Source organism: Cygnus atratus, chromosome 3 (genome assembly GCF_013377495.2).
Source record: "Cygnus atratus isolate AKBS03 ecotype Queensland, Australia chromosome 3, CAtr_DNAZoo_HiC_assembly, whole genome shotgun sequence".
NCBI classification, from domain to species: Eukaryota; Metazoa; Chordata; class Aves; order Anseriformes; family Anatidae; genus Cygnus; species Cygnus atratus.
Genome location: NC_066364.1, coordinates 84,782,470 through 84,806,175, shown reverse-complemented (window position 1 = coordinate 84,806,175; position 23,706 = coordinate 84,782,470). Strand labels below are relative to the sequence as shown.

Sequence of the window (23,706 nt, the reverse complement as noted above, 5' to 3'; positions counted from 1 at the left end):
TAATAGCAGCAAGGTATTAAAACTAATCATAAATAACATTAATAGGAAAAAAGCGCCTCACAGGAAAGGAAAGTCCTTAGTAACGAAAGTCCCAAGAGATTTTGGCAATAAACTCATCCCCATACCATGAAGCAAGAAACAGAAAACAATGAAATCAAAACCACAGAACAAAAAGAACAATACCGAGAGGGAAGTGATGCTGCCATTTTGGTAGATGTGATTGCTGGGCCGCTCTCCATCATCTATCAGTGGTCATGGTCATCCAGAGAGGTCCTGGATGACTGGAGACTTGCTAATGTGACACCCATCTGTAAGAAGGGTTGTAAGGAGGAACCAGGGATCTACAGACCTGTCAGCCTGACCTCAGTGCCAGGAAAACTGATGGAACAGGTCATCTTGAATGCAATCTCACAACGTATGTGGGACCACTGGGTTCGTGAAAGGCAAGTCCTGCCTGACCAACCTCATCTCCTTCTATGACTGGGTGACCCGACTGGTGGATGAGGGAAAGCCTGTTGATGTAGTCTACCTAGACTTCAGCAAGGCCTTTGACACAGCTCAGACTGGCACGGCTCGACACAACACAACTCGGCATGGCTCAGATCAGTTCGGCACGTCTTGGCACAGTTTGGCACGGCTAGGCATGGGACAGCTCACTGTGGCTCGGCATGGCTCAGCACAGCTTAGCATGGCTCCGCATGGCACGGCTCAGCATGGTTTGGCTCGGTATGGCTCAGCACAGCTCAGCACAGTTTGGCACGGTTTGGCTCCGCTTGGCATGGTTTGGCACGGCTCAGCATGGTTTGGCACATATTGGCACAGCTGGGCATGGCATGTCTTGACAAAGCACAAGTAGGCTCGGCATGGCTCAGAACAGCCCAGCATGGTTTGCCACGCATAGGCACGGCCCGGCACGCTTCGGCACCGCTCTGCAGCCCTGCCGAAGCCCGGCGAGCCGCACAGACGCCTTCACGTCGCCTCCCCGCTGTGCGAGGTTGCCACGGCCACGAAGGTCGGTCGACGCGGCCGCCATTACGCGACCGCCCCCCAGGGGAGGAGCGCGGCGGCGAAGGGCGTGCGCGGCCGTTGATGGCGGCCGGGCGGCCATGAGGCGGCGGCTGCTGGCGGGGCTGGTGGTGCTGGAGGCGGCCGCGCTGGGCGGCGTCCTCCTGCTCTACCGCGCCATGGACGTCAGCCAAGGTGCGGCGGGCCGGGGGGCAGCTCCGGGCTCGGGAGCGCGGCGCGGCACCGCCGGGCTTGTTCCAACCGCGGGTTTTTTTAGTTTTTAAAGAAAATAGGAGAGGTTAACCGGTGCGGGAGTAAGGTTGAACGCTGCGCGTGTTCGTAGCGAGAGCACTGCCTCAGGTACGGGCTGAAGGAGGAGAGGCGGCCGTCAGGGGAGGCTGGCGCCGGTCGCTCCCGTGTCGGCCGTGCAGCCCCGGGGGATCCCCGGGCTCGCCCCCGGCTCAGTCGGCGCCGGGGTCTGACATCGTCCGGGTGAAGAACTGACCCAGCCGGCAAGTCGTACGGCAGCTCCGGCCCCTGGAAGCCTCTGAGGCTTCTGACGGGGCGCTTGGGTAACGCAGAAATAAGCCAGCCCCCGGCTGAGGTGATCCGCCCTGCAGCGGCCGCCTTCTGCCCTGGGGCCGCTCAGGGCACGGTGCCAGCCGGGCCGGCCTGCGGCCCTGCAGGGAAAGGCAGCCACCGCTGGGGCTGGAGGGCACCAGCCCGCCCCTGCCAGCTGCCAAGTGGGCTTAGACAAGTTCCTGTTGGTCTCAGCTTCCACGGCTTCTTATTTCTCCCCCTTTTTACTAGTCCATCCCAGTTCTGACATGTCCTTCTACTTTTTCTTTATGGTGTAGTTCTGCAGGGTGTGCTGAGCTCATCCAATAGCCGACTGCACACAGAACGAGGCTTTCAGCACTTTGTGCTAATGCAAATACATTTACACAACCTGTCTCTGATCTGCTGTAAATCATTCACATGGCATAAAGCTGTCATTTCATGGTTTTCTGTTGGGTTGGTGTGGCTGCCTGCAGGAGGATTCAGTGGAATGGCCCTAAGGCCATGTAGGGAAACTAAGGATCCTGATTATTCCTTTGAGTGTCTGCTGTGAGCATCCTTCATCTTCAAGTCTAGCCTGTATTTGGTTGACGCTATTACAAGTAAGCTTAGAAAACACACAGGAGAAACCTGAATACAGTTGTGATACAATAAAAAAATCAGATCACATTACTTAAGGGCAGCTATAACAAAGGGCTAGGACAAACGTAGAAAAAAAAGTAATTAGAAAAATAGTGCATTTAATTATGTCTTGAAATATGCTGTGTAAAGTAACCAATTTATCTTTCTTGTCAGATTTCAGATACACAATGCAGAAGAGGTTTCCATCAATTCTGGAAGGTAGGTTTGTAGTTGTTAGCTTCGAAAAGATGGCTCAAGCTTCTGTTGCGTCTCATGTATAAAACAGTTTCTTACTGCTTAAAACTACCCCAGGAGAGATTGCAGAAGTGTTTATTGTAACGTATAGGTGTGGCTGAAGTGTCAGATGGTTGGATAGAGTCCTCAGTGGAAGACTATACATCCAACCAAACTAGCCATAAAGTGGCTCACTTTTACACAGGTCTAATTTACAGCTAACAAATATTTTCTTATTTTTCAGTTTATTACAAATCTAATGAGTGGTCTGGAATTCATGGCATAAAGGAGAATGACCAAATGGCATGGTTAAGCAACAAAAACTAAAAGTAAGAAAGACAGGTGGATTAAGAAAATATAATTATTTTACAACAGCTATTGTAAAAATGTCCACATTAAGGTGTTTAGCTCATCTTTTTGATTTCTTGCCTTTGTACTTCTTTTTCAGTCCTTTGTGCCTGAACTGTTTCTTCCTTTTGATGATGCTTTTCACATCTCTGTTGTGGAGCCACCTGTCACGCTCTACTTCCCACTTGATCTGTTTGACATCTGTAAGAGGGAAGGTGAGAAGTGAGAAGCTGATGGATACTTCTGTACATTATGTGGAATATGGATAAATCACGAAGAACTTAAAACTTGACTACTATATCTATACATGTTAATAAAGTGCAAATTTCTGGATTTGACACTTGAGAATTTTTTTCCCACTTCACAATATGTACCATCTCAAAATCTCCAAGTTTAAGACCACCCTTGCCATTGATTTGTATTTTATTAACGTTCCTGTGGAAGAATGCAATGCTTGAATGCTGCTGTTAAAACTTTTTCAGGTGACACCAGAAAGACTTGTAAAGGTAAGTACACAAAGAACTACATATTTCATTTGTATTGAAGTTATTTCCAGGAAGTTACTTTTTCTTCACCAATCTAGCAAGGAAATATTTCCAATAGATAAAGATATCTGTGCCATGTCTTCCCTTGACAAGGATCCAGAATACTCTATATCAGAGCAAAATTCACATAAAAGCCTGAGTAACAGCATATTGCCACTTCTTATTTACAGTGTAAAAGGAGCACGATAGCCTGCTTCTCGTTTCTGAAGCTTTACTCACTCCAGCAGTCACAGTTAATATTAGTTTTCTTCAGTTAAGAGAGATGCTCAGTACTAAGTCATGTCTTACTGATCCTGAGCTGCTGTCCGTATTGTGTGCTCTCTGACATTGTATGTATCCCAGTTAAAGTGTATCTTTTTAAGTACAGAATCTGAAAAGAAGTAACAGCTTCTTTACAGCTATCTGCTCTTCACAGCATGTACTTACTTGCATTATCTCTGTTAGCCATGGCGTTCAATCCAATATTGTCAAACTTGGACCCAGCATTTTCATCCAGCAGATAGCCAAACTTTAAAAAGATATAAAATATATATTTTAGTATAAAGAAATTATGTAAAACACCTGATCACTTTTTTAAGCACTCATCAAACTTGCCTCCTCTGCGGATGCCAGCATATTGGCATCTGTGAGTTTCCTCTTCTTTCCTCGGCTGGATCCTTCAAACAAAAAGTATGATTCTTACGAGACAGAATTTCAAATTCACTATGATACTAAAACAAAATGTTGTAAATTTTTTAATTATTACTATTGTTTAATAAGACCACCTGAAAGACCTGTGTTAGAAACCTTTACTCACCACCCCTAAAAAGGAGAAAAAAAAGTTTCCAAACAGAACTAAATAGCACAAATCTATGCAATGTGTGTTAGTAACAAACGCACCCCCACAAGCTAGAGTAACTGCCAGAACAATTCCATCCCTCCTTCAAATATAACTCCTTTGATCCCCAGTCCTTCAAGAGCAGATTGTCATTCTGAATTAGGCCACCCTGGTTGGAGGACAAAAGAAAAAATTTGTTTTCATCTACAGTTTATTCAAATCTGAAACCAGATCCAAAGTGTAGATAATCTACTGTATTAAACTCCTCTGATGCCAAAGCTTTCAGACCGTATATTTGCATTAAGCCTTCTCAAATGGAAATAACAGCAGTGCTTCCTTACCTTCAAGCGATCCCACAGAATTCATCTCTTTCTTTCTCTTGGTCTTTTTACTGACAGGCTTCAATTGACTGTCATTGTTAAGGTCTGTCGGGAAAAAAAAAAATCTGTATTCTCATACTTTATGCATGATATTTAAAGCACACCAGCCAATAAAATATCTATTCAGACCTATTTGTCTAAATAGTACGAGTCTTTATTTCAAAAATAAGTTTAAGACAGAGTGGACACAATTATCACTTAATTAAAAATTGTTCAGTGGTGTGTCATTCCTCATAACTTTTTTCCACAGCACAAATATTAATGAAATATGATACTAAGATAATATGAAGGCTAACACATTATGTAAACTTTGAATGTCTGCTTGGTAAGCTTAATGAAATAATCTCGTGAAAGATTAAGGTGTGAACACCTGTATGAGTAGTTTACTGGCTCTACCTTCAATCATCTTCCTGTGACCTTAAGTCATCAGTTGAAATACTCCATTAATCTGTGCTTTTCCAGCCACATAAACCGCATTCTGAGTAAGCTGTTTTTCAGTTGAGAAGATAATAAAACCATAAAGGTGCACCAATCAGTTGATGCACCAACTATTACAGAGATAATAGATTTTTTTTTTATTTTTGTCTTTGCAATATTTTAATACATTTGCATATTGCATACAGCTATTTATTTATAAAGCTACATTTGTTCTGCCAAATTTTTCAGAATGAAGAAAACGAATTTTTAAACCCAGATGCCTAATGCCCACTTTCACCTAGGAGACTGTGGCAAGAAATGTCATTTCTCTTAAGACTTCACTGTCCAGAGAAGGACTGGTCACTTCTTTACTTAAAAGCCAAACCTCCCACATAGGTAACTAAATTTAGCTATGTAATTACATATCAGGTAATATACTTTTAAAAGCTTTTTCTTCTTGTTTTTGATACTAAATGTTACTTTACCTAGGTCGTTATCATCATCAGACACATCCATAAATACACCCCCCTCTTCGTCCATATCCTCCTCGAAGTCTTCTTCTTCCATGCTTCCTAAGGAGACCTCCTCATCATCCAGATCACTAAATTCATCTTCATCATCAGAATCATCCCAATCAGCACCGGAATCCTCAGTTCTTTTGCTTTTCTTACTGCCTATGGTTTTCTTTTTTATGTTACTAAAAAAATACATAACAGTCTGAGCAAATCATCTGGCAAAATCCTGTTTGCATCCACGTAACATTTATCTACCTGCAAACACTCTGTTAGACAACTTAAACATCACTGCAACTGCACTGCATCACAGTAGTAAATGTAGGATGAGAGCTAGTGAACGTGTTATGCACTCAGGTATGTTTTCAACATCAGCATATGGAACTGTTAAAAACTAAGCCATTTTAAGGTCTGGAGAAAATCCTATTCCAAAATAAACACAAATGTCAGCTTTAGTATTTTCTCCCTATGTGTTTCTGCTCCTTTTCAAAAAGCCTTCTCTGTAAAAAATACATCACATGCTGGTATCCCTAAATGAGGATAACACCTGTTTTCTTTTTTTCCCAGAAAGTAAACATTGCTCTTCAGACACTAGGTGCTTGGTTGTTTTGTGTCTCTTTTTTTTTTTTAAATACACATACTAGTCTGGATCACAAAAATGTTCAACCTTCAGTAGGAGTTTAAGCTTTAGTTCTTCTTTCAACTCTTAAAAAAACGTTTCTGTGCTGATTTTAAAGTTGCATTGCAGATGCTTTAAGTAAAGAAGAGGCTACTTAATCAGTAATGTAACTCCTGACTTCCTGAAAACTGAGCTGTGTGATTCTGGATCCCACAAAGTTTACCACTGAGTTAGGTCCAGTTACAACCAATCCTTACAGCAGTACCATTATGCCTCATTCTGCTTACTTTTGTACTTGGTAATTCTCAAACAGAAACCTGAGATGACAAAAACCAAGACTGCACTTTCCTTACTAGGTCACCATATTGTACAGATAAATGCTACAGGTCTCACGCTTCAAGCCAACGTACTGTAAGCACCACAGGATCACGATGCCCCATTCTGAGGGATGCAGAAAAGCAGGATTACCCAGAGTTCAACTGCTATTGCCTTTTTTTTTTTTTTTCCCCAAAGTGATACACCCAGACTTTCTGAAAAAGCTCTATCCAATTCCTCAGAGTAAAACTCTATGGGTATTAAAACAAGAGATGAAAGAACCGTCTCAAGGTCTTACCCAGCAAAATCAAGGTCATCCTGCCTAACATCAACGGCACTATCATCAGCTTCAAATGTATCTGGGGGGGGAAATTCAAAGAAAACAAAACTTTTTACTAAAAGAAATAAAAAAAAATGAAGTCAATGCCAAATACATTATTTTAGGTGTCATTTTCCTGAATTGTTAATAACATCTGCTTCAATAACAAAGGGCCCTGATTTCAGGGAGCAAAAGCTCCTATCATCAGATTCACTTAGGAATAAATTGCTCTATTAAAAAAAAAAAGTGGTAAAAACGAAATCTGAAAAAATAGAACTGTTCTTCAAAGAGTAAAATCTAACATTAGACTATCTTTAATTTAAGCATCTCAATTTAATGTCAAAAATTCTCAGAGACAGTTGATGTATCAGAAATACTAGGAATTATAAGATAAACACAATTAGTGACAGCTTCTTGTCATAACTAAGACCATATTAATCGTGTCACTAAGGAATACCCCCACCAACTATGGGAGCTCTGAATTCTATAAAAACATTATACAAAATTATAAATGTTATTTAATGCTTAGGCTACGTTAGGAAAAGAACAAAAAGGCACGAACTGCTATTTACAAGTTTATATTCAAACTCTGAAAACTTCCAACCTGAGCTGAACAAGCTGAACACTACTAGAGTAGTGAGAGAGAAACCTCTCACAAGACGGCCGTCTATCTGGCTTATCTTATGTGAGGGGACAGTATGACCTGCTGACTATAGTAGCATAGAATGGGAATTGAAAAGATAGTTTTCTTCTACTTTCATATTACTGTATTTGGTTCTTTTATACAACATAAACTACTGAAGGATACATTAATAATTCGTATAAGCACAAAATACTGGGACAGTTACTTCAAGGAAAAACGTAACCTTACCCAACGCTCTTTCGAACTCATCATCATCTACATCTTCCACACTTTCTTCATCATCTTGACGCTTTTGTTTCTCTCTCTTATTGTCAAACTTCTTATAAAATCTGAAATAATACATTGCTCTCAAACACAAAGGCACAAGTGATGATCTTTATGACAAGTTTTAAAAAGAAATAACCCAGAAGATTTTGTGCGTATTTCCCCAGCTGAAAAGTCTACGTTAACTCTTTCAAACACATCCCAAAACAGAGATTTGTATTTTTTTAAACTGTATTTTTTAAACTGTAAGCCACTACCGTAAAGTTTAAAACAAAGGAATTTTACAGTCAGAGGTGATAGAAATCATTTTGAACACAGTGAATTTATAAAAGGGCAAAAGGAAGATGGGAAAATCTGCTTTATATGGATAAGTTCAGCTTGAATCTAATTTAAAAAATAAAAAAGCGATTCACCCATTAAGTTCTGTTAAATTTTCCCCCACAGCCCTTTGTGTTTAGTTTTACCTAAACCTTCAGCTACTTTAAACCACTTTCACTCCTTTGTTTACTATTAAAGAATACAAAATCCCACCAAAACACAGAAGGCAATTTTAATCATACACACGGTCAAAGGACTTTATAAAAGACAAAGTAAATTCAAAGACTGATCTCCCAAGGAGATACTCACAGGTAACCAATATTTTGATTTAATACGAACTATTTTTTGCCAAATGTGTAACACTTAAATTGAAGCATTACAGCTGCATTTTTACACAATAATCTGAAAGGAAAACCAACCATATAGAAAGAATGATAAAAAAATGCAGAAGAGTAGCTCCTCTGACTTTTTTCACACTTTTTTCCATTTTAATAAGCTTTGATATTAGTAATACAAACAATGTATGTTCCATTTTTTTAAAATCTACTTCTGATGCATAAGAATTACAACTCGCAAGACATTCACCATCACCCAGTGTTTTAGGTCTATTTATTATAACGTCAACTTATTTGATGTGTAGACTACAAGCACTGGTTGCTTTCATTCATAAGTGATATTCTTTCCTTTTGCCACATTTTTAAATCATGCTCTAAGGAAAGTGCTACCATCACAAGTTACTCAAATTAATCAGAATTTTCAAACACTTGGAACACTAGAGAATACTTATGAAAAGCAGTTTTTTTTGAAGACGCTGCACTCACAAACACCACTTATAATGAATGTTCACAAATATTTCATTACCTGTGAAAGAACACTTCATCCACTGGGATTTTGCTTTCATCTCTGGCAAGGAATTCCTTACTGTTGACTGCAAAGGCCAAAAAGAACTGATTTTACTTCAAGTTGAAATGATTGTTATTCATTTGAAAGGTGAAACTGCATTGCACAGACAGAAGCACACTGATATCCAGTGTCATCTGCTACATAAAGCGACCTCACCACAAAACCACTTCAAACCTGTGCTAAATGGTCAGTTAATTCCTTCAACTCAAATAAACTAAAGAATGCAATAAACAAACTGTATCCTCAAATGCACTGTAGGTAAAGCTTCTTACCTTAAGCTTTGATAGCCCTAAAACCATGCATCATTATGGATACATCAGCTACTCCGTAGTAGTAAAACCTCTGCACAACCCAACAGACCTGAAGTGACAGGAAGCGCATCTCTGAAAATGTTACAGATTCCAGCACAGAAGATGGTACCTCCCTCTGTCCCCAAGCAGCAACTTTCACTGAATTTTTACCCTGATTTTTAACTAGTGGTTCTTAATTACTGTAAAAAGTGGGTCTAGACAAAACCCAGCCTCTTTCGGGAGGCAGGAAGACGCTAACCAAAATAACACTGCCAGAGATACCTTACACTAATCCTAGCAATAGCTGCAGCTGTGGCATTGCATGAAGGAATCCATATCATTTAAGGAAAGAGGTTACTGTGATTTACATCATTTTATAAATCTATTTTCTTATATTTTAAGGCACTTTTATTAAGCAGAATGTGGTTACACAATAATTTGGAAACAAAAAAAAAATTAACTACATACTACTACTGCATTAACTACTACTAGATAAGCTCACATTTTAAAGATTTTTACATAATCTTATGTATTTTTTAAAAAATTAAAAAGCAGTGTTTGTAAAACTAGGATGCCAGACATAAAAATGGCATGTTTGTGAGCAGAAACCTTAGTATTTTATAAATATGTCTACCTCTGAAGTTAGTACCCTAACAGATTGCTCTTCTAACTAGAAATGCCATAACCTGGAACAAACTCTAAAGTTTTTAGCATTTTTCCCCAATGTTGTTGCTAGCTATAAGCACAATATTCTAAATTCTTAGCATAAGACTGCAAATCTACTCTCTACGCAGTGAATGTATTATCTTTTCTCATACAAGGATATGCAGAGAAGGGTAGTCTAGCATGAGGGAAGATACAGAAAGCACATGCAGGTGATAGCAAGAATAGCACTACAGACAAGGCACACTGTTTGCAGTAGCTTTGTGCGTTGCTGTTACACGTTTTTTAATGGCTAAGCAGAGAGTATGACCTTAACGAGGCCTAAGAAAAAGGAATTACATTGATAGAAAGTAACTGACAACTAAAGGAAAAAACACAGGAAAAAGAAAGGTATTAGCAAGCTTTGATGTGTAAAGCCAAGGAGAAGTACAGTAGAAAAAAACTGCTTTCCTACTCGAGGATAACGACTGAAGTAACTGACTTCTTCTATACCCTTTGTCTCAAAATGATTTAATGGATCCAAAGATTCAGCTGTGGAGACTTCATGCACCCTTACATGAAGTTTAGACCTGATCCTGAACATCAGATACCACCACTGCACTCTTGATGGACAGAACTTGCTATCTGTTCTTTTATTGCTAACAGAAGTGGTATGGACAGCACAGAGGATGGATGCCCACAACAATCAGTCAAGAATTTCTTACCTATAAAATTAGGATTTCTTATTCATAATCTGAAATGGTAAGTGGCTGGCTTACCTGCAAGACTTTGCCTATCTGTCATAAACTGCTTCTTCTTCCGCTGCATTACCACACTGCTGGTGTTCTCTGTAGCAGAACAAAAAAAAAAAAAAAAAAAAAAAACAAACAAACAAACGAAAAAAACCACTTCATTACAATTGATACAAAGCTGGGAACAGTGACTGATATGCCAACAAACATGTCAAGGGATGGGATCCTTTTCCTCTACTCAATCCTGGCAAAGCCACACCTGGAGTGCTGCATTCAGTCTGGGCTGCCCAGGACAAGAGAGACATGGGTGTACTGAGAGAGGCCAGCAAACACCCACAAAGATGGTGAAGGGACTGGAGCATCTCTCCTGTGAAGAAACGCCGAGAGAGCTGGGACTGTTCGGCCCTGAAAAGGCCCTGGGGTAATCTCATCAATGCACACAAATACCTGAAGGGAAGTTATAAAGAAGGACCAGCTGGCCTCCACAGATCCCTTCCAACCTCAACCAACATATAATTAGCCTTTACACGCCCCTATTACTTTGTTTCTTCCTGACAGTTTCACAGTTTCTGCATCTGTGGATATGAGAGGCAGCAGTATGTGACTGGCAGCTAAGGTGCAGACACCTCCCATACAGCCCTGAAGACTGATGCCATTCCTCTGTTGCACCACATGCACTCCAAATTCTTGACAAGCACAAATTGTCACTCAACCGTCTGACAGAACAGTTTCATCATCAATAATCAAGATTAAATGCTGATATGTACAGAGAAATTCTTACCTTTGCCTTTATGGAGTTTGGGATTTCTGTACACAAAGCGATCCAAGAATCTCATTAATGTGAAATCCTGCAAAGGGTCACCGGAGTACTGAATGTGATTTCCCTGAAAGAAGAAAAAATCGTTACAGTCTTCATTTTCAAAAGACAGCAACAAAACATAGTTAGAGAACTCAAACAGACCAAAATCATTAAATCACAATTTGAAAGATGAGGACTTGGGGGATATTTCATCATATAAGCCTGACAGGTTACAGCCTTTACATGTTTATTTTTTTTGGAATTGCACTATTTTCTACAAAAAGCATCTCTCGCTTTGTTTCAGTGATGAACTACCTTGCAATGTACTGTACTAATAGACAAAACATTTTTATTGACAAAAAGATTTACAGCTTGCAGCCAGGAAGCCAGTACTCAATGTAATTTAAATATCATATATTCAAATGAAAATAAAAATTTTAAGTAGGCATTGTGCACAATTCAACAGGATTAAAAAAAAAAAGGATTTTATTCAAGAGCAGAGCTCCCCACATTTAAAAAAAAAAAAAACTTTAAACAGATAGACCAAAACTCTAAAACAGCTTTAAGAATCATGTGATACCATGTTTTGACCAAGCTGATTACTTCTGTGAGCAGCCTGCTTTAGATAGAAGGCTTTGATTCCATGAAAAGCTTTGTATTCAAGTGTATGCTACTCCCAGTGTTGCAGAACTTCTAATTACCTGCAGAGTGCAAGGAGGCTTTATGATGTGGTTTTTTTTTAAACGGTAAAAGACAGCTAACAAAAAAATCAAAGTTCAAAGCTACAGACTGATGAGAAGACTTACTTCTAGAATTGTTTTTGCAAACAGAGCCACAGATGGATGGAAGTGTTCGGAAAGCTGAAAAACACAAATCATGTGTTTATTTCTAGTCCAAAAATAAATGCAATCATCATTCGTGCTGTCACATCAGACTCCTGACACTAACACTATGTTTTAAGACCAATTTGCAACTCACCAAATAACACAGACTTGCATGAAGTAGCACTGTGCTGATGTGCTCTGCCCTTGAACAACTGAGAAACATCAAGTCCTAACCTTTTACTTATATTAACTAAATACGACGAGGATCAACTATAATTTTATTTAGTGCAATGCTAGAAAGTTTTGTTAATAAAAACTAAGATGCAAAAAGTCAAAAAAAGAAATTATTACAGTTCAAATCTCCACCTAAAAGTTACTATTCCCTCCTCTGGCATATCAGCACTGAATGTAGCATATACAAGTTAGAGCTGAACAATGTGTCCTTTAACCTTTCTGTCACGTTACCCAGGTAGCTACTGCAAAAATAACCAAGTTAATTTTCTTCTCCTGAAACAAGAGCCATACTAAGAAACACATTAAGTAGCAACACGAGAATGCTTTACCTTCTTCAGTTCCCAAAGGCTTGTACTTTCAGCACCACAGTAGAGAGGACTTCGGTGCAAAGGATCATATGAAACCCCATTCTTCCTGCCTGGGGGGTAGAGGAGATGAAAAAAAGACTTTTAAATTTCCTCAAGCAACTTTATGAGAGTATTATTTTCATTTCACCACAACAGCAATGCTGCCCATCATTCTTAGCTGGACAGGCCACAGATTTGTATGGTAGCAAGAAAGGATTATGTTCAGCAGCCCGGAGTATGATCAGGCACACAGGAGAGTTCAAAGGATTTGCTTCCAAGGAATCACCTGAAAAGCCCTGCTCTGCTCCAAAAGGGAAGTGATCGTTCCCTTGTACACAGCACCGGTAAGACTGCATCTTGAACACTGTGGTCACTTCTGGGCCCCTCACTATAAGAATATTGAGTTGCTTGAGCATGTGGAGAGAAGAGCAACAAAGCTGATAAAGGAACCAAAAAACAAGTGTTATGAGGAGCGGCTGAGGGAGCTGGGGCTGTTCAGTCTGGAGAGGAGGCGGCTGAGGGGAGACCTCGTCGCCCTCTGCAACTGCCTGAAAGGAGCCTGCAACAAGAAGGGTGTTGGTCTCTTTTCTCAGATGACAAGTGATGGGATGTGAGGAAATGGCCTTAAGTTGTACCAGAGGAGATTTAAATTGGATATTAGGAAGAATTTCTTCACAGTGAGGATGGTCAGGCATTGGAAGGGCTGCCCAGAAAGGTGGTGGAGTCCTCACCCCTGGAAGTATTTAAGAGACGTGGCACTAAGGAACATGCCTTGGTGATGGGACTCGGTAGGTCAGGTTGATGGTTGGACTTGATGTCTTGAAGGGCCTTTCCAACCTAGATGGTTCTACGTTGCTATGAAAAGGTCATCAGGAAAGAAAAAAGCTAGAAGCAGGCTCAGAGCTAGACAACTTGTTTTAGCAAGCTTCAAGTGAACGTGCAGTTACACATCGTAACACTGCCTACGTCGCTCTGGAGGTGTTTCAATTTGGAAGTAAGAAATCCCCAACCTGTTTACTACTTAGGCACAAGCACACTGAACTACATAAAGAGAAAATAGCTAGGAGATTAATATAGTCTCTTTGAAAAAACAGAAAAATGGTTCTGATTGCTTTGAATCAAACTTAAATTTGAAAAATTAAAACAATGTTTAAATCAATTTTACAAAAAAAACTCTTGATCAACATGTTACTGTTACTGAAGTTAGGACTTGCATGCATTATAGTTTCTTGCTAATTTACCTCTCATATTCACGTGATGCACCCATGAGGCTGATGAACTCGAACTGTCTGGTTTAACAGAATTTTCTGCTGTACTCTTCTCTTCCCTTTCTACTTCTTTGTCTGCATCCACAAATTTTTCCTCATTCTCTTCAGCCTCTTCTTGATCCTTAAAGCACTCTTCTTCATCAGACTCCTAAACAAAAAAAAATGTTTGCGAACACCTTCCCTTTTCCAATTTTACTCTGATTTGTTAGAAAGATGCATGTATTTCTAAAGCAGCTGCTCACAAAAACATAGACAAACGATGGCCAGTATTTCAGCAATACAGACTTTTGGCCTTCATACTTACAAGACTTACAATTGAACTCTACAGTCAGAAAGAAGGACACGTTTTGAAAAAGCTTTTGGGGCAGGAATATTTACCTGCTTGCTTATACAGCATTTAGCAAGATAATCCTCTCTCCATAAAAGAAGGACATAAGACTTGCTAGAATGCTTACATCTATACAGATTCTTAATGTAATTATGGTTGTTCAAGTACCTTCTCCCATAACGTAACCAAACGTTAGTAAACTCTCATAAAAATTCTGTTTAGAAAGGCAGTCCTTCCCGTATAGGAGGAATTACTTGTAAAGGGAAACAGGTTAGGGAAAGGCGTTCATGAACCTAGCCCTCAGTAAAAACGCAATGAAATAAAGAAATCATGCTGTACCACGTGATCCTGTAACTGGACCCTTAGCCCTGGTTTTACTTTCAGAAGCTCAGACAGAAGGTAGAGGGTTCCACAAATGAAGGGTGGCGTTTGCCCGCTAGCGACTTGAAGTAACCTCTTCACAAAGGCCTTCACCCGCCGTAATACTACATCTGCCTTCAGAGACTTATAGACAAGGTTAAGAAACATGGATGGCTTTGAGCAGGTTGCTAAACCAGGATCTAGAAGCTTCCTGTAGAAAACACAGGAGAAAACATTGTTAATTGTCACGATGCACACAGAATAGCAATTGCTGTCAACAACAATTAGGTACGTTTTTCAGACCGGTATCTAGAAGACCACTTCCAGCTTGCTCACCAATACTCCAAACCATTATGACCAAGCCCGAAACGTCAATGTCTGTGTAATATTTTTAATCTTCAGTATATCGTATATTACAAATAAAGCTATCAGTAAATGAAAAAAAAATACTAGAGAAACTGAGCTCAACAGAAAAGTTTAAAAACTGAAGATGTACAAAGTGAGAAAGTAATCTCTCCATTCAGATGTTCAAAAAGTAGAAAGAAAATGGTTAGCAATTAGCAAGCTTCACAATGAGTCCAGATATCTGTGTTAGCAAGTGCATTTCCTATTCTACTTTTTTCCAGGCTACCTGGCGCAGGAAGGCCCCTAAATGCATTGCATGTCCTGGGAGAACCTCAGTTCCCTTTCTAAAATCAGCAGCAATTAAACAGAAGCCTGCATGGATCCTATGAAGAGTCTAAAAAATCAGCCAGGACGGAAAAAAGAGATGTTTTACAGCACAAGGTTTCCCAACTTAACAAATTAAATCACCTAAGGATTTTGCTGACATTGCCTTTTTTCACGAAAAAAGGATTTTCATGAAAAAACGGGATTGTAGGCTATTACATGTCTAAAACACACTACCGGTACAAGTGATTTTAGAAGAAGCAATTATCATTTAGTTTCAAAATATATCTGGAATTAAAGCACACTACCAGAAAACAGCACAAAGCATAAAATCCTTAAGGCATGTTCTCAGGAACTACCACTGCCATGTTTTATCCCCATATTAAGTAAAAGAAATCCCATATATTTTCTTCTAGCTCACAGAAAACATCAGAAACGTCTAGCCAGCGAGACACAAAACTTGCAAGATCTTAAAAGCAAAGTACACATTTCTACAAGTTAAAATCAATTTGAATCAACAGCGACTCCTTCATAAAATTAAATTTAGACCGAAAATCCAAACGTGCCGCTCACCTGTATAGCGCTGTGTAGTACCTGTCCGACACAGTCTGCTGAGAGTCCATGACCTGAAACAGCAGCATCAGGGCCTGGACACTGGTACTGAAGTTGACGAGATGCAGAACTTTAAACAAGGTGTTCATTTGCTCCTTCACTTTCTCATCGCCAGTCTCAGCGTAAGGGTAAGCTCTGTTCACCCCGCTAAGAAGAGCGCTGAGCATTTTGGATTCAACATCTTTTTTCTTAATGCAGTTCCGAAAGAAGCAGAAATACAAAGCTATCAGCTTGTTAGCCAGCGGTGTTTCTTCGTGACTGAGGACTATCTGATTCAGAAAGCACATGGCATAGTACTGAGTTTTCGCGCTGATGTTTGACCGGTACAAAAGCCTCTCCATCTCATTGCACACCACCCCTTTCATATTTGGATGCTTGTAAAGCAACGTCTCTAAGAGATACGAGGCTTTGGTGGCTATTTTGTTCTGCGGGTCTCCCAGTTTATTTACCAGCTGAACGAGCAGAAATTTCTCCTGCTCCGGCTTGTTGCAGAGCAGCTCATGGGCAGCTGCCAGCGCTCGCGCTTTGGTTGCTGTCACAGAATCGTGACTCAGGGTTTCTAAGGTTTGCACAAATTCTGCCACCTGCAGTTTCAGCTGATGCTCAAAGTACCAGAGTATCAGTCTCCTGTCTCTCGAATCCCTGTTGCCACTTGACATCTTCTCTATGTTGTTAAATGGACGCTGCGAGAAAGACCACAGTTTTCGAGTGTCTGGTAAGAGATCTGAAAGGAGAAGCTCCCTGAAAGTATCCAAAGCCATGAGGCTCTGCTGCCTGCCACCCTTTTTCTTTACGAGGTTTACCAAGTTCTCAACAAACTGCAGGCTGTGGACAGCACTGTCCTGAATGAGCAGGGTCATGGCTGCCATCCTGTCAGCTAAGGTACCCGATGACACCACAGTTTTCATCCACGCCGAAGAGGCCCCCTTCTGATAGTCTGTCTTTTTCTTGTACAGGTCTGTCTCGTGCTGGTACAGCTTTTGGGCCAAGGCCTTATACTTAGACAGAAGCGTCTGGTCCTGTGGCTCAGAGGAGAACTCGCTGGTGTATTCTAGGTCATACCACTTGCCCCCTGGCTTGATCAGTATCACTTGCCTGGCACGAAACTCAAAATCCTCCTCCGGCCTCTCTTTCTGTACCGAGAGCCGCTGGTCTGGACCCCCACCTGCTTGCTTCTTCTTGCTCTCCTTCTTACCGCTCACTTGTTCTTTGCCTTTTTTTTTCCTTTTTCCCTCCTAACGAAGAAGGGGCGCTCTCCTTCTTGCCTTTCTCCTTCTTGGCGGGCTTCCCCTTCCCCCCGCCGCCATCCTCCTGCTCCTCGTCCTCCTCCTGCAGGCAGCTCTCCGCGTACCTGCCGAGCCCCAGGGAGCTGACGAAGGCCTCCAGCTCCCCTTCCTCCAGGTCGTCGATGGCGCCCTTCCTGCCGCCGTCCACCATCTCCTCCTCCTCGTCCAGGGCGCACAGCATGAGGAAGTCTTGCTGCGGGGACACGAGGGGCCGCCCGTTACCTCAGGGCCGCCCGTTAGTTACCGGGGGCCGCTCCCCGACGGCCGCCACGTGCTCCCGCTCCCCGCCGCCCCCCTCACCTTGGTGCCGCCGAGCCGCAGCACCTCGTCCAGCGTGAAGCCATCCCCGCCGCCTCCGTCCCCGTCCCCGTCCTCCTCCTCACTCCACTCGGCCCCGCCGCCCGCCTGCCCCGTGCCCGGCCACCGCCGGCCCCTCAGCTCCGCCATGGCCGCCTCGCCGGACGCCCCCTGCCCGGCGCACGCGCGGCGCCTCCTTCCGGCGCGACGCGGGGCCGAGTGCGGCCGCGCCCCGCCATGGTGCAGCCGTGGCGGAGCCGCCCGCTCCTGGCTGCGGCTCTGGGGCTCGGCGGCCGCCGGCGGCTGCCCCGGAGCCGTGGCGGCACGGCAGCGCTCCTTCCCCCGGGCTCGGGCTCGGGCTCGGGCACGGCCCCGGCGGCGCGGCCGTGCTCGGGCGGCGGCGTGCTGCGGCACCTGCTGCTCAAGCTGCGGGCCACCGGGCCGCTGACGGTGGCCGAGTACATGCGGGAGGCGCTCACCAACCCCGGCCAGGTGCGGCGGGGCCGGGGCTCCGCGAGCGACCCGGCGGGCGGCCCCGGCCCCGGCCCCGGCCCCGGCCCCGCGGCGCTCACCGCCTTCCCCCGCAGGGCTACTACACGCGGCGCGGCGGCGTCGGCAGGGACTTCGTGACGGCGCCCGAGGTCAGCCAGGTGCTGGGCGAGGTGAGCGGCCGCCGGCACCCGGCCGTGCGCGGGGGGAGCCCGGTGTCAGCGTGGCCTCAGCGGGAACGGGTCGGGCACAGGCGGGCTGCGGCTTCAGTCAGAAATAAACGGCCTTGCGCCTCTCCACCTGGTGCAGGGCTGCTGCTGGGCTCGCCGCAAGCGGTCGCTCCCTTTACGCCGAAAGGCGAGAGGGCCGAGTCGGGTGCTGTAACGGCTCTCGCAGCCGTACGTTTCTGAGAGAAAACGCCGCCCGGGTTACCGCCAGGCAAGACGCGAAGCCGCTTCCCGCAGCTCCCGCAGTCGCGCCGTGTCTGTGTGTCAGTTGGTAGGGATATGGTACCTCAGCGAGTGGATGGCCGCCGGCAAGCCCGCAGCGTTCCAGCTGGTGGAGCTGGGCCCGGGGACGGGCGCTCTCACTGAGGACATACTGCGGGTAGGTGGAAATGAATCTTAACTGCTCTCCTTTCTGGCTTTGTTCCGTAGCTACGCTGAAAGCTGAAGAAATAAGGTTTTGCTATGCGGGTTTAACGTTCCCTAGTAACCCAGTTGTTGGATTTGCAGCGGGGAATCCCATTAAAATACATGCACATGGCTGCTGCTCGGTGAAGAGACCGCGTTTCTTGCTGGCGGTAGAACAGGGGCTGGCGTGTGCACGCTGCACAGGCACATGTGTAACGCTGCAGTCACCCCTTGATAGAAAGGGCAGGAATATTCCAGCACAGATTATTTATGGAAAGATCTTTTCCAAACTGGAACACCATTTAGGAGGGTGCTGCTGGGCCTAATTGGGAGGCCTTGGTGCAAGCAACAGCGCGGAGCAGGGAGGACATGAGTGCAGGAGTGAAGTTGCGTTCATTTTCTCTGAGGCTTCCAGGGGCTTACTGCTTCTGAGTTAACCCTTCCTGCTCTATCACTTGCGCAGGGTTCCCTGGTAATTAAAATACCACTCATTCAAAAAACAAACTGCTAATAGGATTTAGTACTTCAGAAGCTTTGTTTTATTTATGTATGCTAATGAAAAAGCCCCAATAACCATAGTGAAATAAGCAATAGTGAGCAGGTTTTGTTTAAACAGCATAAACAAACTGAACCATTTTTCTCCCTGTTAGCTCCTCTGCAGCTATTAGAGGAGCTACTCACTTTCAAGCTACTAACTAGCATTTCATGTCCTTATTGCTATATAATGCATGTTGTAGTTCTCCAACTTTTATTAGAAGCATAGCCGCTTTTATTAAAACTAACAAATTTACATTTTCCTTGTGGAAGAGCAAAACACAGTCCTTTCTACTGAGACTATTTTACTGATGAGAGCTAACATTCTTCTATCATCAATATAATGTGATGAAGGGTTAATTTGAGACATACATGCAGCCTGTGACTGTACCTAATAGAACTCATCTGCCTTTGTAGGTCTTCAACCAGCTTGCCTCTTTACTTAGTAAATGTGATGTGTCTATTCACCTGGTAGAAGTGAGTCCCAAACTCAGTGAGAGCCAAGCACAGATGCTGACAGGAGGGAAGGTGCAGTCAAACTCCGAGGACGAAGCTGCTTACATGAAAGGCATCAGCAAGACTGGAATTCCAATTTACTGGTACAGAGGCATTCAAGATGTACCACAAGGTAAGGAGCTTGAACATCTTGTTACAGCAATAGTGTCCTCCCTCCATTTGCAGTGTTTGATAACTGGGGACGTCACACCAGCCAGCCTTCATAATGTGTAGAAAAGTAGTTTTACATATTAGCTCCTACTTCATGTATGAGCCTAAGATGGGATCTTGACTCTGATTCTCGTAACTGAGAATCGTAACTTCATTTTGGGATAGCTACCCAATTTCATGTAGTTTGATTTATTTTTTTTTCTTTGCATGGGAAACCATTCAGTGGTTTTGTCTAAATAATGACTGAGGAGCTAATGTTGAGATACAGATCTAAAAAAATCATGCACTGGAAGCTGTAGCTAGCACCTCAAGTGCTCCCTTTAATGTCTCCAAGCTGGGAATAATAGTAATTTCCCAATGACATTAACAGCTTAACACACTACAATTTATAAAAAAAACATTTTAATTTTCAACTGGAAACTGCTATGAAAGCATTGGTAAGGTAATGCATTTATTTTAACCTTCCCACAGGTTACAGCTTTTACTTAGCACATGAGTTTCTGGATGCCCTGCCAATACATAAGTTTCAGGTACAGCAAGAGGAATATCGTAAATGTGACCATCAACTTAAAGGCCTTTGCAGAAGAACAGAATTATGGTGCCAAAAGGAACACATGCATGGACTGTGGTGATAAAATGTTTCTAACTAAGCTTGGACGAATCAGAACTGAACCAAGCCTTATGTGAATTGTTCTTGAATACAAAAACCTTTTACAAAAACCTTTTAGAAACCTAAAGACTTGTTTTTACTTACATAAGTAAACTTTTTTTTTCTATTTCCTTACACTACATTAATAAGGCTCCAATTTCAACATTATTCTATGTATCACTGCTAACAAAGACAATGCACTGGATGGCTTTCATTTGAACAGCAATGTGAATAGCAAAATGAAGTCTAGATGTGGTTCAAAAGAACCTTTCAACTTCAATTTCATAATTACTTTATGAAAAGTAACTGATAGAATTATTTTGATAAGTTAACCAGTGCACTGTCAATAGAAGAGGCAGCATTCTTCTCAACAGCATCATTTATTCCGTTTAATGAAACCTGTACTTACTAAATCTTCAGACCCATTTCTACCACAAGCATTTCTAAGGCAGTTTCTGAAATTAAATAGTAATGAATAATTGTTAATAGCACATTATGTGCTTAAAACTTGAGAAAATGCTTGGCATGTTAGTCCAATCAAATAAGATTCTGTGTACCTACTAAGAGTGTAAAATGAGTACTCTGGGCTTATTAAACAGAGAACAGAGAAAGGCTGGCGTGAGGTGTTGGTTGATATAGATCCAGAGGCTCCTGACCAGCTGCGGTTTGTCCTGTCACCATCCAGTACCCCTGCAACAGAAAACTTTATTCAGGTAAGATTATACCTGTCAGTAGTCATAATTTGATCATTACTCTTTCAAGTCACGTACTACCTGTCAGTTACTTGGACAGAAAGAGGAGGCCTTTCCATCTATTAACGAGTAAACAGTTAGTTTGTATTTTACAAAACTTCCGTCAGCAATTCAACCTTGTGTGCTGTGAATATATAGCATGAAAATAAACTTGCACATCAAATTTACCGAAATCAGGGCTTAAGCAGACACTTTAGAGAGGCAGCAATCAGCAAAGAGTTCTGTGCTGCAGTTGTCACCTCACCATCTCAATACCGGCCCTGCCTAATCCAGGTTCTGAACCTGCTGCGTACACAGTCACTGAGTACGCGTGCTATACTGATCTGTAATGGCAAGTGTCTAAGACTTGCTTTTTCTTCTAAAGTTCACTGGATTCTTAAATTTACAAAATGAAGTAATAGAGATTTAAACCACCTACAAGATTTTACGCAGAAAGGCTTTTTTGAAGTGTGTGCATGGAAGAAGTGCTATTTTAATTCTTTCATTAATGCAATTAATGAAATTTCATAAGTTTTCATTAATGAAATTAAATTCTTTTAGTAATGAAGTTTCACCCAATGCAGGTATTCTCACTTATTATAAAAACTCATTCCAGTTGACTCTGGGCTGTACAAGAGATGAAAGAAAGAGAGAACTCTGAAAGCACTAATGGGAAGTGGCCATTAGCAAAAACTAGCTCGAGCAATAGGTAGCCTGGAGTATACCCCTGGACCTCCATGCCCAAATAATGACAACAGTTCCAAGAAGTCAAGTGTGAAAAGTTCTTGCCCTGTACCTGTTTGCTAATACAGGTGTTTTGATGTTTGAACTCTGCACTAGCCTGAAGAAACGAGAGATCACGTGGAAGTATGTCCCGAGGCCGGTGTCCTCATTCAGAGGCTTGCCTGTCGCATCGAAAAGGATGGTGGGGCCGCACTGATTGCTGATTATGGTCACGACGGAACCAAAACTGACACTTTCCGGGTAAAGCATTTTCCCTGAAGTACTGTGCTAAAACACTCAGTTATCTTCTCTTTCTCACTTGGATGGTTAAGTTCCTGTACAAGAAAGGTCTTGGGTGGACATAATCACAAAAAAACAGTAATACGCTGCAACTATGAAAGTGAGTAATGGGAATTCTCATTTAATCAGTACCCGCTGGGGTTTCTATCATATGGGAAGGATGACTTGAGCCCTTGCTGCATTTACAGCTCTACTAGACCCGGCTTCGGTAGATAGGAGTACAGCTGAGTGTAATCTTCCAATTTTTCAGGGTTTCCAGAATCACAAACTCCACGATGTGCTGAAAGCTCCAGGTACAGCAGACCTGACAGCAGATGTTGATTTCAGCTATCTTCGAAAGATGGCACAGGGAAAAATAGCCACGTTGGGCCCCATAAAACAACGGGAGTTTTTAAAGAACATGGGTGTTGACCTCCGAATGCAGGTACAAATAGCGTTTACAGGCACATAACACACTCGTAATCCACAAGCAATGCTCTTAAGCAGAGAGCTTCTTTTAAAATCAGATTTCTGTTTAAAACTACTTGTAGGTCCAAGAAAGAGTTGCTTCTCCTAGCCCTAAGTTACTCTGGATCCCTTAATATGAATTTATCATACTATGTTTAGGAGTATTTAATGCAAAACTTGGCTACATACATTAATGCGTGAGTTCTGCCAGCAAGCTCACGAGTTTTACTGAACACTCCGGTACTGCTATACTAGCATAAAAGAAAGGATTCAATGAGAGAGTGCAGGTACGAGGGAATTTGTAGGAAAGCAGGAAGGGCTACAACCTACCTTTGTGTTTTAGGTGCTCTTGCAGAATTCACACGACTCAGCAACTCGGGAGCAGTTACTCCACAGCTATGATATGTTGATGAACCCTAAGAAAATGGGAGACCGTTTTCATTTTTTTGCCTTGCTGCCTCATTACAGACTTACACAACCTCACAAGGAACATCATCTGCAATCCAAGTCCCCCCTCCCACCTGTTGCTGGATTTGGTGAGCTCTTACTGAAGTAATTTCAACTGCAATACCAAAATGTCTAATAGTGGCAGCTTCCAGTAACAACCTATTAAATAAAAACAGTAAAAGAAATCAAATCCTGTGCATTTTTTCGTTTCACATATTAAAGCTTTTGCAATAATATAATCGGTACAGAATTAAGCATTTCGAGTTATCTTTGAACTGAAAGCATGTGAAATGTCACACTTTCTCCAGGCAGTTTTCCTACACCGATCTTTCACAAATCTGATAGGGAAATCACTACGCTTCAGGGCCTAGGGGCATTTTGGTAGAGCATGCTTTCAGGATACAGCTGATGCCAAACCATAGCTGGACACTGACCTAATTAAAGCAGTGCATGTAGAAATCAAAAACTCCACCTGTGGAAATCAGTGTGCACAGAGGGGAGAATGAACATTTCATGGATCTCACTGTAGAGCTAAGTGAGGTATTCACTGATGGACTCAAGT

The 23,706-nt window shown here is 42.5% G+C and overlaps 2 protein-coding genes and 1 long non-coding RNA gene across 7 annotated transcripts; 2 read left to right on the top strand and 1 right to left on the bottom strand.

Moving 5' to 3' along the window:
* The first annotated feature begins 1,037 nt into the window (after positions 1–1,037).
* On the top strand, positions 1,038–6,030 carry LOC118255008 (uncharacterized). 2 transcript variants are annotated; one of them, XR_004780855.2, is made up of 6 exons: positions 1,038–1,200; positions 2,359–2,403; positions 2,663–2,747; positions 2,867–3,272; positions 5,175–5,321; positions 5,415–5,539. It is a non-coding gene; the product is annotated as an uncharacterized LOC118255008 (long non-coding RNA). The 2 variants fall into 2 exon arrangements; XR_004780856.2 differs by lacking the exon at positions 5,175–5,321 and having other exon boundaries at positions 5,415–6,030.
* CEBPZ (CCAAT enhancer binding protein zeta) lies at positions 2,762–17,709 on the bottom strand. The gene is given in 17 exon segments (XM_035560835.2): positions 2,762–2,967; positions 3,738–3,819; positions 3,906–3,967; positions 4,470–4,553; positions 5,411–5,622; positions 6,670–6,730; positions 7,562–7,662; positions 8,777–8,843; positions 10,530–10,598; positions 11,284–11,386; positions 12,108–12,161; positions 12,689–12,777; positions 13,948–14,122; positions 14,642–14,873; positions 15,905–17,181; positions 17,183–17,422; positions 17,530–17,709. Coding segments are annotated over 17 exon segments (3,195 nt in total). The 5' UTR covers positions 17,677–17,709; the 3' UTR covers positions 2,762–2,827.
* Positions 17,710–17,741: 32 nt separating this feature from the next.
* Positions 17,742–23,334, top strand: NDUFAF7 (NADH:ubiquinone oxidoreductase complex assembly factor 7). Of its 4 annotated transcripts, none has more exons than XM_050709998.1 (9): positions 17,742–18,018; positions 18,114–18,167; positions 18,454–18,621; positions 19,599–19,809; positions 20,319–20,377; positions 21,096–21,209; positions 22,068–22,211; positions 22,501–22,674; positions 23,166–23,334. In XM_050709998.1, the coding sequence occupies exons 1-9, from the start codon at positions 17,764–17,766 to the stop codon at positions 23,235–23,237; spliced, it is 1,251 nt and encodes a 416-aa protein (XP_050565955.1). In that variant the 5' UTR covers positions 17,742–17,763; the 3' UTR covers positions 23,238–23,334. The 4 variants fall into 4 exon arrangements, with proteins under 4 accessions (XP_050565955.1, XP_050565954.1, XP_035416803.1 ...); XM_050709997.1 differs by having other exon boundaries at positions 23,041–23,334; XM_035560910.2 differs by having other exon boundaries at positions 18,114–18,188; positions 18,511–18,621; positions 23,041–23,334.
* Positions 23,335–23,706: the final 372 nt, after the last annotated feature.

Bases quoted from the DNA above. Each gene is read 5' to 3' on its own strand.
- NDUFAF7 (XM_050709997.1), top strand. From the start codon at position 17,764: ATGGTGCAGCCGTGGCGGAGCCGCCCGCTCCTGGCTGCGGCTCTGGGG. The intron at 18,019-18,113 runs GTGCGGCGGGGC...CTTCCCCCGCAG, and splicing joins CGCTCACCAACCCCGGCCAG to GGCTACTACACGCGGCGCGG. The intron at 18,168-18,453 runs GTCAGCCAGGTG...GGTTACCGCCAG, and splicing joins ACTTCGTGACGGCGCCCGAG to GCAAGACGCGAAGCCGCTTC.